Source organism: Mustela nigripes, chromosome 12, assembly GCF_022355385.1.
Source record: "Mustela nigripes isolate SB6536 chromosome 12, MUSNIG.SB6536, whole genome shotgun sequence".
Classification (NCBI taxonomy): Eukaryota; Metazoa; Chordata; class Mammalia; order Carnivora; family Mustelidae; genus Mustela; species Mustela nigripes.
This window is the reverse complement of record NC_081568.1, coordinates 92421030-92435187: the sequence shown is the minus strand read 5'-3', so window position 1 is coordinate 92435187 and position 14158 is coordinate 92421030. Positions and strand designations below refer to the sequence as shown.

The window sequence follows — 14158 nt, the reverse complement described above, 5'->3', positions numbered from 1 at the left end:
TTATCATTTTTAACCCTTCAGTCCCAGAAGAACTCAATTAATATTGTAAGACTTTTTCAAGTTAGAGCATTTATCCAAGCTTTCACCTCAAGCAGTGTGTTCACTTTGTACTTGCTGAGGTTCTTTAATGACTTTGGACCACTCAAGAATCATTTTAGTCAATGTTTCATCACCCAAGAATAAGTAGTTTACTCTCTGCTAGAGGAATAATAAGGGGAGGAGGAGATCTAGTAAATTAAGCCCAGTTTAACCATCACATTTACTGAGCTCTTACTATGATTAAGAGGAAATGTTAAGTACTTTATATTGTGATGATGCATACTTTTATTCTTTTGTATGTAAAGTTATACTTCAAGATTCAGAAAATGGCTTTTGAAGTCCTATGGATACAGATATAATACTGGATCCTCAAAAGACTATCACAGCATCCATTCCTAGCTTCTAAGAATCCATAATTCTGTCTTCTGTGTGTAAAGAAATTGGGTTCTCTCTTCCCTGTCCATTGCATCACATTCAATGCTACAGTCTGGTTTATCACTTTTAAAAACTGTCAAAGTCACACACGTCTATGATTTTAAAAATCCAATAGTATAGAGGGCAAAACCAAAACAATACAAAAAACAAAACAATCATGTGTACCCCCACTTCCAATCCCCAAGGACTGTTTAAGTGTTCCTATTGTTAGTTTTTTTTCCTGGAGATCAACCTCCTCAAGTAAAAGTCAGTCATTTTTAAGACTTGGTTTACAAAGCACTAGCAATATGTGAAATGATCAGGGTAATACTGAATGAAAATGTTTAAAAATGTCAAAGTTACCTATTTAATGTGTAGAAGAAATGTATAAACTAGATCAAATAAATTCACAAATATATTGCTAAGGATGAGGCTTATGTCAGTATTTAAGGAAAAAATGGTGATATAAAGAAAATTCTTAAGAAAAAAGTAATTCAGGTGGCACATGGATACAGTAAAAATTGTAAAGGTGGTACCGGATGGGTGCTTCACATGGGTACAAAATGAGTTTCCCCAGAGAGTTAAGATCCCTTGCAAATGGCACTTTCTTGCCCCTCTTACACAGGTGCAAAGTAAGCACTGCCTTTGAGGCCCTGAAGATTTTAAGATACTTTGTGCACTTTCATTGTTTGAAAAGCACTGCTCTAAATATGCTTACTTTGATATTTCTTTATAATAAAAATATTTATTTCCACATATTAAAGCTTGAGAATGATTGCACTAGAAAATATCATGACACAGTCAGATACTCTTACTGATAAAAAGAATGAGTCTGGATTTCAGGCTCAGTGACTGTTCTGTACAAGACAAACCAAAAAATAAAAGAGTGGAGGCATGGATGGACACAAGAACAAAACCACCATTAGCATAAGAATTAACAGACTGGGCTTACTGGTAGAGAATAAGAGGAAGTGTGAAATGCTCTTAATGGGAATAGGGATAATAGATAAAGACCAGTTATAGAGCAGATAAAAAGAGAAGTGTGATATTCTTTCGAATGAGCTGCATGTCCTGGATAAAGCCCAGCAGGACATGAGAATGTCAGACGGAACACAGAAAAATTTTCAACTGTGTAGGACTAGCCCCAAAACACTAGGATAACTGTCATCACTGCTCCCGCTGACTAGATGCCAGTATCATCCCCCAATTATTGCGACAGCCAAAATATCCCCAGTGAAAAATCATAGGCCTCCTCCATGCTTAAAGTCCTGGATTAGCTTAAATGTCATTTCCTTATTTAGTTAAGGACTTCGGTAAAATTTTCTTTTCTTTTTTCCAATACAGTTTACCAGTATATCTGCTCATCAGCATGTTCTGCTAAGTAAAGGCCCGAAAATAGTGGGTATAGGGGTAGGGACATCAAAAGGGAGATGGAGCTTGAATGGAAGCAAACAGTGGAACAGGGGAGTCACTCTTGCTGAGGTTTGGTGTATCTGAATGGGGAGGAGCGATGGCGCTCAGTGATTTTGCAGTTGGGGAGGAGGTCATACTGACCCTAGCTCCTTTTGCAATCAATACCTGAGACACTCACATTTACTATATAACCATGGGTTAGGATCTCCAAACATGGATACTATGTCTGTAGTAGGACTGCCTATAGTAGGATCCTTCAGTGTCAGTCCACAATAGGGGAAGTGACATGCTTGGTTTGAAGGCTTCAGTCAGAAAGTCAATTCAAGAAAATACGACACGTTCCCTCAAACAAAAGCATGATATTCCTGTCTGAGGTATTCCTCCTCTGTCACCTTGACAACTCCCACTCCACATAATGCTTGTAAACCATGGCCTTTTCCTTTCCTTGATGTGCTGATTTTAGATGGCCTGCAGATCCTGTTATGAAGCATATAGCCCCTCCCTGAATAGACTAAGTGTTGGGATACTGATGTGGGGACCCTGCATCAGCAATGATGTGAGGTTGCCAGTCAATGAATGGGAAGGTTCTCACCTATCCAGTCTTCCTCCTCAGACCTGCCTACACTGGTGTCCTTCTCATCTTCAAAGAAAAAAAGTATTCTAATTAATTTGGGACATACCAGAATTTCCCCAATCTTACAAGCAAGTTTAGAATCTGCCTTGTCCAAACTTGAGGACCCTCCTTTTTTCCAAAGCGACTTCACCATTTTATGTTTTATTTATTTATTAATGTTTTTAGTTTATTTTTTTTAACATGTACTGTATTATTTGTTTCAGGTGTACAGGTCTGTGATTCATCAGTCTCTAAGTACTCTAAGACAATAAACTAACTTCTCCAAAGTATCACCAAAAGCACTTGAAACCAGAAAAGGAAAAGAGTCTCTTTTACAATAGCAACAACAAAAATATACAGGCAGAAAGCTAGTAAGAATTGTGCAGAGACTTTAGGAAGGAGATTGCAGAAATGTATTGAGAGGTGATATACCATAATAACAATTACTCAATATTATATCAATGTAAATTAAAAATATGAATTATTCCCATATAACTTATAATTTTAATGTACTTTTGATTTATTAAAACATTCAAGATATAGTAACTTTATGAGTAAAGTAGGGGCACCTGGGTGGCTCAGTGGGTTAAGCCTATGCCTTCGGCTCAGGTCATGATCTCACAGTCTTGGGATCAAGCACCATGTCAGCCTCTCTGCTCAGCAGGGAGCCTGCTCCCTCCCCCCACTATGCATACTTATTATCTCTCTCTCTGTCAAATAAATAAAATCTTAAAAAAAAAAAGAGTAAAGTAATGGGGGTGGCACCTGGGTAGCTCAGTCAGCTAAGTGTCCAGCTCTTGGTTTCAGCTCAAGTCATGATCTCTGAGTCCTTAGTTGGAGCCTCCCTTGCTAAGGGCTCCGTACTCAGTGTGAAATCTGCTTGCGATTCTCCCTCTGCCCTTTCCCCTGCTCACAGGTGTACTTTCTCTCTCTAAAATAAATAAAAATCTTAAAAAAGCATAAAGTAACAGTTTATGGAAATATGAATGGAAAAGAACAGCTGCCAAGAAATACATTTATATTTTAGTAATTGTTGTTATTATTTTTTAAAGAATGGAAATTCAATTAGAATAGGAAAAATGGACTGTTCAACAATGTTACCAGGATAAATGTCTAAGGACATGGAAAAAAAGCACTCCATTCTTAATCAAACCAGGCACCATAAAGATGTTAAATGGAGTTAAACGTGGGGATAGAAGGACAAAATGGAAACCTAAAGTAAATGTAGTTAAGAGAATGTTTATATTATTCTTTAGTGGATAAGGCCTTTTAATACCTAACTTTGAAATTAGAAATAATAAACACCAAGGTTGCTACATGAGACCTCATAAAAATATAAAAGTTCTGCACAATCACAAAACATAATAAACATAACTAATGTACAAAGGACAAACAGGAAAATGATTTACTGCCTATGACAAAAGTTGACACTAATTAAAAAATATATTTTTTAAAGGTTTTTATTTATTTATTTGAGAGATAGATAGCAAGAGAGAGAGAGAGAGCAAGCACAGAGAGAGAATGAGAGGGAGAAGCACACTTCCTGCTGAGCTAAGAGCCTGATGCAGGGCTTGATCCCAGGACCATGAGATTGTGACCTGAGCTGAAGGCAGACGCTTAACCCACTGACCCACCCAGGTGCCCCTAAAAAGTCTTCTTGTTAACAAGCAAGAAAAACCATAAGAAAAATCAGCGAAGGTCAGGGTCAGAGATTTAAAAAGAAACAGAACAAAACAAACAAAAAATGCCCAGAGTGTAGAGAAAATAACCCTTGGATAATGCTGCTTACAATAATTTTAGAACATAATTTTGCAACATATACATAGCTTTAAAACACAGAGGGTTTTAACTACCAGTTCTACTTCTGCAAATCCCTTGCAAAAAAATACTCAGTGATGTGTGCAAAATATTTATCCCTATATACCAGCAAATAATAACAAATAAATAACTAAACTAAATGTCCCATATAGTAGACAACTTAAGTAGATCATGACATAATGACAAGCATTTTTAAGTGAAGCCAAGCAGGTTAAAAAAAAGCCCTATGTACAATATGATCACATTTTTTTCTTTAAGAAAAATAATTAAGTTCACATATGTAAAATATTCTAGAAGGATACACAGTCAAGGTGGTCTCTAAATGTTAGGACTACGGAGGATTTTGAGTTTATAATTTTATCTGGACGTTCCAATTCTTCTCTAATGAAATTGTATTACTTACATAATTTAAAAAGTTATTTCTATAAGAAAACTAGACAATAATGTTTTGGCTACTAGCAATGTCACTTGCCCTAAATTATACTTTGGTATTTCCTAAGCATTTATCGAGTATACCGAAAGACACAGTGTCAGGAAACCTGATACTGCATTTGCTCTGAGGATGTTTTTGAGGACACTGCCTACTCTGTTTCTCAATATGCCCTAGAAGAGAAATCACATAAGAATTCCTTTTCAAGTGCCAGAAAAATGTTCGCTTATTCTTAGGAAGTGGGATGTTTCTTTTAACGAACCATGAGAATCACTTAATTGTATACTTACTTTTCTTTTTCCTTAGAAGGGAGAATATCTAAAACTAAACACTTCCTTTAATTATAGTTACTATATACAGTCATATGGTTTATGTATCTGCCCATCTACACTCACCTGCAGAATGTGGAGATAGCATTTTCCTCCCTAACATTTGGTCCACAGTAGTGCACTCAGTAAATACTAGCTCTGCTTACTTCTATCATTCTTCCCTTTTTCTTCAGCAATTCTCTATGTTCCACACTCATTAGTTTTTCCTCTCTCCATTAGTGTGTTTTAAATAGTATGTTAACTGGGTGATGGGCATTAAGGAGGGCCCAAGATGTGATGAGCTCTGGGTATTACACAAAACTGATAAATGATTGAACACTACACCTGAAACTAATGATATACTACTATAAGTTGGCTAGTTGAATTTAAATTAAAAAAGAAAAGAATAAATAGTATGTCATATTCCATCTTTACTGATACTTAGGTAATTATGTTAACGAAACAGAAGAGTTACCTGTCTGGAAAAAGACTCTGGAAATAACTGTCCGACACAATGGGCAAGGAGTGCTTGCAGGATTGTCTCTGGCAAGAGTCCGTAAGCAGGGCTCACAGAAGACGTGGCGGCACGGGTAACACATGTATGGGCTGAAATAAACATCCAGACACACTGCACAGATGTAACTTTCCTTTTCTTCTGCATATGCATTGTCATCATCTGTACTCATCTCATTATTCAAAGTCTGCAAAACATAAGCAAAAATAATTTTCCTGGCTCAGTATGAGATTGGTTTCCTTAAGAGTGAGTGCCTTTATATTTTGTTAAAATGAATAAAAATATTTATGAGAAGCACATTATATCTGTTTTTGTGATATGTTCAAAGTTACAGAAAGGTTACCTTGTAACATAAGAAGAAACTCAAAACATATACGAAAAAGCCAGAAGTCTTAATTTTTCTTTTTAGTTTTTAATATAATGCTGAATGCTAAAATATACCCCAAATACTGAAGCATACCCGTATCTCTATTTAACCAGCACTAGTTAAGTAAGTATCAGGTATGTCCGTCCCAGGATTATAGACAGATTCCCCATCTATCCTACTCCCACTAGGGTAAATAAAGTGCATGTCACAAGGTTATGGAGCCTTGTATTGGCACGTGCAGATGATGAAAAGTGAGGGCAAGAGGATATCATATTTATTCTCATACCATGCATGCATTCTCTATATTTTGTCCCTTTGTGGACCTCAAGGCCCCAAGAAATGGCCAAAGCCTAATGTACGTCAGGCAGCAGACAAGGCAAAAAGACTTGCAGTAATTCCGGGATGAGCCTTGTGCTGGGAAATAAGATGAGTCCCTTCCTGCCTCCCAAAGAAAATAGGTAAGAAAGAGGTACTTAGCAAAGAGGCAGCTTAGACATTAGCAGCATGAGATCTGGTAAAAGAATTCCTGGGACTTAGCCTCACAATTTCCCCATCTGTGAAGATGATGTGAGGATGACACAAGGTAATCCACTAGATAACAGGCACTCTGTGAAATCCCATATAAAAAACAAAGTTTAATACAGAGAGGATATGAAGTAAATGTCTCTCGCCAACAGAAAGCTTGTGGCTATGATCTGAACAATAATAAAGAAAAATCTGCAGGAAAGGCAACAAAATCCATAATTTTCACTCATTATTGACCTATGAATATTTCCTCCTAAACTTCTAAGATATTTGCAAAGCGAAAGGCATAAGTAAATAATTAGTACTGAATTGGGCATCCCAAATAAAAACATCTAAGGACCTAGATGCTGATTTACCTAAATTTTATTTCATAATGCCAACTTATTCTGCTTGCATTAGATGCTCAGGACTGTGCCTTGAGATTTGAACTAATTAACCTTGAAGAAACCCAGGGCATTAAAAAACCCCCATAATTTGTAGAACCTCTTAAAGCATTTCAAATTGTGACCCAAATATTTGCACAGAATTTTATTTCTATGAAGTACTTTTTGTCTCTACATATGCAACAAAAGTAACTAGATTTCAGTAAAATACACATTAAAGAAATAAAATCTTTGTTATTTAAAAACACAACAATATTTTAAAAATAAACTTGATGTAAGTTTGAAAACAGAAAGTAAGGTCACAACTATTCATCTATTACTTAAGCTAAGTGAAGCAACACTCCCCATAGAAATAACATTAATAAAGAAATATGGAATTCACTATGTCTTAAGGAGTTAAACAGTTTAAGAGTTTTTATTAATTCAGAACAATTTATATCTGCCAATAAATACAGTTATACAAGAAGACAACAAAGTACCTCAAGGATAGAGTTCTACTGGGTTTTTCTCCAAATTGCAGAGATATACGGTTGTATAATAGAAAATCTGCTGTTGGATGGAGAACTACACTTTTTAAAGTTTTTTATTTAAATTCTCATTAGTTAGTCAATTATATTTAAAAAATTAATTACTCATTAAGGGAGTACTACCGACCTAGAAAGAGGTTTTTAATAGGTGTGTCTATGAACTCATCTTCTATCTCCTCGACAGTTGTTTTTTTTTTTAATTTTATTTATTTGTTTGACAGAGAGATAAAGCAAGAGAGGGAACACAAGCAGGGTGAGTGGGAGAGGGAGAAGCAGGCTTCCCCCAGGGCCCAATGCAGGGCTCCGTCATCCTGAGCCAAAGGCAGATGCTTAACAGCTGAGCCATCCAGGCACTCCTCAATATTTCAATTGTTATAGATGAAGACCCCAGAAATGTTTATCAGAAGTGGAGGAAAGAGGACAGAAAAGAGAGCTGGCAAGAACGAAAATCCTTTCTGGAACAAGGTATACCGTTAGGAAATAATTTAAAAATGTAAACTATGCTAAACCAGTTGGCAGAGTCAAGATTAAAAAAGATCGAATTTAACAGGGATATATATAAATTCCTAATTGAAGGCTCCAAAATGGACTGCACATGTAGAAGATGAACAAAACTTAGCTAAAAGCAATTTATGTAAAGAAGACCTAGGGATTTTAACTGACTTAACTAAGCTCAATATATGATGTGGTTACTTAAAAAGCAAATCTAAATTCAAGCGCAGGATAGGGTGGGTTTATGTGCCTCTCACTGTATAAAGATCACAACAGATTTGTAGTTACTTGGAGGAACACAGACAAACTAGAGTTATCAATAGAAACACTGAGGGCCACAGCAGCATGACTTCTGAAACTACCTCCTTGGAAGAACTGTTAAAAGATGGAGGATATTCAGGCACCTGGGTGGCTTAGTCAGTTAAGCCTCTGCCTTCAGCAGGGGTCATGATCCCAGGGTCCTGGGATCAAGTCCTGATTCAGGCTCTGTGCTCAGAGGGGAGTTTGCTTCTCCTTCAACCCACACCCCTTTGCTGGTGATCTCTCTCTCAAGCTCTTTCTCTCTCAAATAAATAAATAAAACCTTAAAAAGAAAACGATGGATTGTGAGGGTTGCTGGGGGGAGGGGGTTTGGGAGAAGGGGGTGGGATTATGGACATTGGGGAGGGTATGTGCTTTGGTGAGTGCTGTGAAGTATGTAAACCTGGTGATTCACAGACCTGTACCCCTGGGGATAAAAATATATGTTTATAAAAAATAAAAAAATTAAAAAAAAAAAACGATGGAGGACATTCATTCAGAAAAATATTAAGAGGCGATGAGATAAACAAGCATCTGCATGAAAGTGATCCTAATTTTCCTGTGTCGTTTTCATGAATAGATCTAAAAACAAACGGTATTAAGAGAAAGTAGATTATAAAATACCTATTTACAAGCCAATGACATGAACACAGAATACCATTTTTCCTCTTACACAGTACACTTGTCATGGAGCTAAACATTTATCTTGTGTTCCCCAGGAAATACTTTGGGACTAGAAATAAGACAAAGCTGTATATATTAACTAATTTCCTTACCACAAAACCCCTATGAAGTAGGTAGTATTACTATCAGCATTTTTTATAATAAAGAAAACTGAGAAACTGAGAGCTCATTAACTCAGATGGCTAGTGGTGCAGCTGGGATTTCAATCCAGTCCGTCCGGATCTGGAGCAGCACTCTTCTTCACTACCACATTCTTAAGTGAGTTTAGGGACTTCGAAATGTCCTAGCAAAAAATAAATGTTAACGTCTGATGATTATGATGTAGGTTAAAAGAGAAAGACAAATTTAGATAGGATCTACAGGGCAGTAAGTGTTAAGGCACAGTTATTAAAATTGGCAAATGAATATAATAGGTGTCCAATGTACAACTAGTTTTGGCTCCAAGGGAATTATTCCACAAAGAACCACACGCATGTAGGCTCTCAAACTCCTTTCTAGGGGCTTCCAGTCTCAGAAGGACAAAGTAAACTGATAAATAATCTAAAGCAATGTTTCCAAAAAACCCAGTAAAAACTAGCCCCAAAATTAACAGACCAAGAGTTGTTATTAGTAATAATGACAACAAAACAGCAGTGCCTCTAGCTCATTTACCATGTTGCGATTACTGCTATATTTGGTCTTATTCCTCTAACTTACTGTTTTTTAATAAGTGATAGGAGGGCAGAGAGTAAGAGCAAGACTCCAGAGCCTGTTTGGGCTCTGCCACTACTGCCAGTGAGACCTTACGCAAATCACTTCACTCCCTGGAGTCTCACTTTCCTCATTTGTAAGGTGGGGATACTGGAAGTACCTAACTCATAGATGCTAAAAGGATTAAACGAGGTAATATACATAAAACATAAAACCTGGAGCGTGTTTGCTGCTGTCATTATATTTAATGTTGTATATTTAATGTTTTATTAAAAAATGAGTTTTATGTTTACAGAAAAATTGTACAGAAAATATAAAGAATTCCCACATACCTCCTTCCACCAAACACACACGCGCGCGCGCACATAGTTTCACCTTCTGTTACCATTATGGTACATTTTTGGAGTTGATAACCAATACATTACTATTAACTTAAGTCCTTAGTTTATTTAGTATATAGGCTGCCAAAGCGAGCCCAAGTCCCTACTTTACATTAGGGTTCAGTCTTGGCTTTGTACATTCTATGGGTTTTAACAAATGAATGTCATCTATCCACAATTACAATATCACATAGGATTTGTTTCACTGTCCTAAAAGCCCCATGCTCTCCCTATTCATCCCTTTTACCTTTTCCCCAACTCCTGGCAACTACTGGTCTCTATATAGTGTTCCTTTCCCAGAACGTCATGTAATAGGAGTTACACAGGATGTAGTCTTCTCAGACTGGCTCCTTTCACTTAGTGTTATGCATTCAAAGTTCTTCCTAATTGATCTTGAAGTTACTCCAGGTCGCTAATGAGAACTGCTCTTAATTCTACATCAGTTAATATCTTGGCTTTTAAGAAAAGCAATAAATTTGCTTCATTTTCTAAGTAAATGCAAACTGCCTTCCACCCTTTGGATATTCCTGAAAGACTGTGGTCCAGTGATAGCAGGCTATCTTATTTTCTAGGACTGTTACATTTTTTTCAAAAACTTATCTTTATAATTCTATTTTCTTTAAATGTATGAGTTGAAATCAATATCATGATTTGATTTTGCTTCAAGCTGTCTCCAAAGAAAGTAACGAATATAATGAAAATAAGTTAAGATTTGCACCCAATTAATTTATTCTCTGTGTATATGTATTCTACCACATGCAGGGGAGAAAAAAAAGCCAAAAGCCAGTTTCTGCTAAGAATGACCTTGATGAAGCAGGAAAAAGATTAATTTTTATTAATTATTTATTTTTAATACACCATGCAAGAGAAACAGGACGTACACAGAAAGCATTTCTGCTGTATATCGAAGCATTTTTTTTTTTTAAGAAAAATCTCCTTTGTTATTGTTTTAGTTGTGAGCTTAACTAGCTATTTTTCCCACTGAATACCATTGTTATGTAATAAACAATGGCCAGGAAAACTCACTATTTAGATCTGGTTATTTGACAGGCATTTTTACAAAAATGAACAAAACAAACCCGTCACTTCAAAGGAAAAAACTGATAGTATTTGTTGCCAAATAAAATGATAAAATTTGGGCTTTCAAGCAAAAATCAAAATTTTAGAAATCTTCTGGATGCTTATAGTTTCCTAATACTTACAGAATTCTCTGAAGAGATGATATTAACAATTTTTTGATATTGCTTACTGAAATAAGACATTTAGAAGAGCTGTATGATTCAGTGAACTAAGAGTTAAAATGCATGATATTATAAAACTATGCATAAGTAAGTTAAGTACTCAAAGTGTAAAGACAGACCAATGGATTTCAATGTAACAGAGCAAAGTTCACATCAAGTGTCAGATTCCATATTGCAACTAACTTTTAATAATCTAGCACTTGTTAAGTTTTGGTGTAATATCAAAGACATCTATCCAAAATCATCTTGAAAAGCTATTATAATACAATTCCATTTTCTATGTGTCTAGCTAGATTTTCTTCATATACTTCAATCAAAACAACAGAAAAAGCTGGGGACATCACATTGCTGGATTTCAAGCTTTATTACAAAACTGTGATCACCAAGACAGCATGGTACTGGCACAAAAACAGACACACAGACCAATGTAACAGAGCAGAGAGCCCAGATATGGACCCTTAACTCTATGGTCAAATAATCTTTGACAAAGCAGGAAAAAATATCCAATGGAAAAAAGACAGTCTCTTCAATAAATTGTGCTGGAAAATTGGACAGCTATATACCAAAGAATGAAACTCGACCATTCTCTTACACCATACACAAAGATAAAACTCAGAATGTTTGAAAGACCTCAATGTGAGACAGGAATCGATCAAAATCCCCGAGAACACAGGCAGCAACCTCTTCAACATTGGCCACAGGAACTTCTTTTAAGACACGTCTCCAAAGAAAACAAAAGCGAAAATGAACTTTTGGGACTTCATCAAGATCAAAAGTACATCAAAGGAAACAGTTAGCAAAACTAAGAGGCAACCCACGGAATGGGAGAAGATATTCGCAAATGACACTACAGACAAGGGGCTGATTTCCAAGATCTATAAAGAACTTCTCAAACTCAATACCCACAAAAAAGATAACCAAGTCAAAAAACAGGCAGAAGACGAGCAGAGTCTTCTCCAAAGAATGGAGAAATGGCTAACAGGCACATGAAAAAGTGTAAAAGGAACCCTCTTACACTGTTGGTGGGAATGCAAATTGGTGCAGCCACTTTGGAACACAGTGTGGAGGTTCCTCAAAAAATTAAAAATAGAGCTACCCTATGACCTGGCAATTGCACTACTGGGTATTTACCCCAAAGGTACAGATGTAGTGAAAAGAAGGGCCCTATGTACCACAATGTTCTTAGCAGCAACGTCCACAATAGCCAAACTGTGGAAATAACTGGGATGCCCTTCAACAGACAAATGGATAAAGAAGATGTGGTCCATATACACAATGGAATATTACTCAGCCATCAGATAGGATGAATAACCAACTTTTGCATCAACATAGATGGGACTGGAGGAGATTATGCTGAGTGAAATAGGTCAAGCAGAGAAAGATCATTATCATATGGTTTCACTTACTTGTAGAACCTAAGGAATAAAATGGAGGACACTAGGAGAAAGAACAGAAAAATGAAGCGGGGGAGAGTCAGAGGGGGAGACGAATCATGAGAGACTGTGGACTCTGAGAAACAAACTGAGGGTTTTAGAGGGGAGGGGAGTGGCGGGATGTGTTGGCCCAGAGACAGGTATTAAGGAGGGCACATATGGCATGGAGCACTGGGTAATATATGTAAATAATGCATCAAAAACTAATGACATGATGATTCACAGAACTGTACCCTGGGGGACAAATAATACATTATATGTTAATAAAAATAATTAAAAAAAACTAATGACATACTGCATGGTGACTAACAACAAAATAAAATAATAAACAGAAAAATAACAACATATGGCAACAGATTGTATGCAGAAACAGATGTGAGAATACATATGTTGTTTCTTAGGCCAAATATTAAAGAGATTTGCAAAAATTAAAGCAAATACCATTCTCAATTTTTTTGAATAAATTATTTTTTATTTATGTGTGAAATTTTTGTTGAAGATTGTAAATATGTAAACCATATCTATAAAAATTAACACATTTAACTGAACTTTTTTTTAATTAAAAAAAATTTTTTTATTAACATATAATGTATTATTATCCCCAGGGGTACAGGTCTGTGAATCACCAGGTTTACACACTTCACAGCACTCACCATAGCACATACCCTCCCCAATGTCCATAACCCCACCACCCTCTCCCTAGCCCCTTCCCCCAGCAACCCTCAGTTTGTTTTGTGAAATTAAGAGTCTCTTATGGTTTGTCTCCCTCCTGATCCCATCTTGTTTCATTTATTCTTTTCCTGCCCCCCAAACCCCTGACATTGCATCTCAACTTCCTCATATCAGGGAGATCATATGATAATTGTCTTTCTCTGATTGACTTATTTTGGGAAGCATAATACCCTCTAGTTCCATCCATATCATCGCAAATGACAAGATTTCATTTCTTTGGATGGCTGCATAGTATTCCATTGCATATATATCTTTTTTATCCATTGAATAAATTATTTTTCATAATATATGTTATGATTCCATATAATGAAATTATCTGTGTATGAATTAATAAATCTTTAGAATGTCTTTTCAGTTTTAATATATAACATGGTAAATATTTATAATCCATATACACAAAAGTTCTTTGGGATTCTCAATACCTTTAAGATTTTAAAGGGATCTTGAGCCCCAAACGTATGAGAACAAATACACTAGGAGGTAGAAAGCAAAGGTGAGTTGGGCCATAGGCCTGTATTAGATACTGTACTGAAGCATGTAAGTTTTTAGTGAATTGGCAATACTAACAGTAATCTCATCTTACTAAGCAAGATGATTTAGGCAAAGAATATAATGCAGAGTCTAAATTATGGTCAGGTATCTGCTATCTGAGATCTAAAGATATAAAGCTCTAAGAAGTATGAAAAGAATGGCAGCACACAGTAGGTAAGGAGAGAGGAAGTAAGTATGGAGCATTTACTTCAGAAAGCCATACCTAGATACACCACCGTATAGAGAGAAAAATCAATCCGCTTAATATTTACAGTTCTATTAGATGACAAATAACCTCATTTATTTTTTTAAATTTTTATTTCT

The 14158-nt window shown here is 36.0% G+C and overlaps 1 protein-coding gene across 2 annotated transcripts in view; it reads right to left on the bottom strand.

Moving 5' to 3' along the window:
- RNF180 (ring finger protein 180) overlaps nt 1–14158 on the bottom strand; it is a 192909-nt gene that overhangs the window by 47716 nt on the left and 131035 nt on the right. For both annotated transcript variants that reach the window (XM_059416635.1, XM_059416634.1), the window contains exon 5: nt 5511–5736. In XM_059416635.1, the coding sequence (XP_059272618.1) occupies nt 5511–5736 (226 nt within the window). The remainder of the gene's footprint in view (nt 1–5510; nt 5737–14158) is intronic.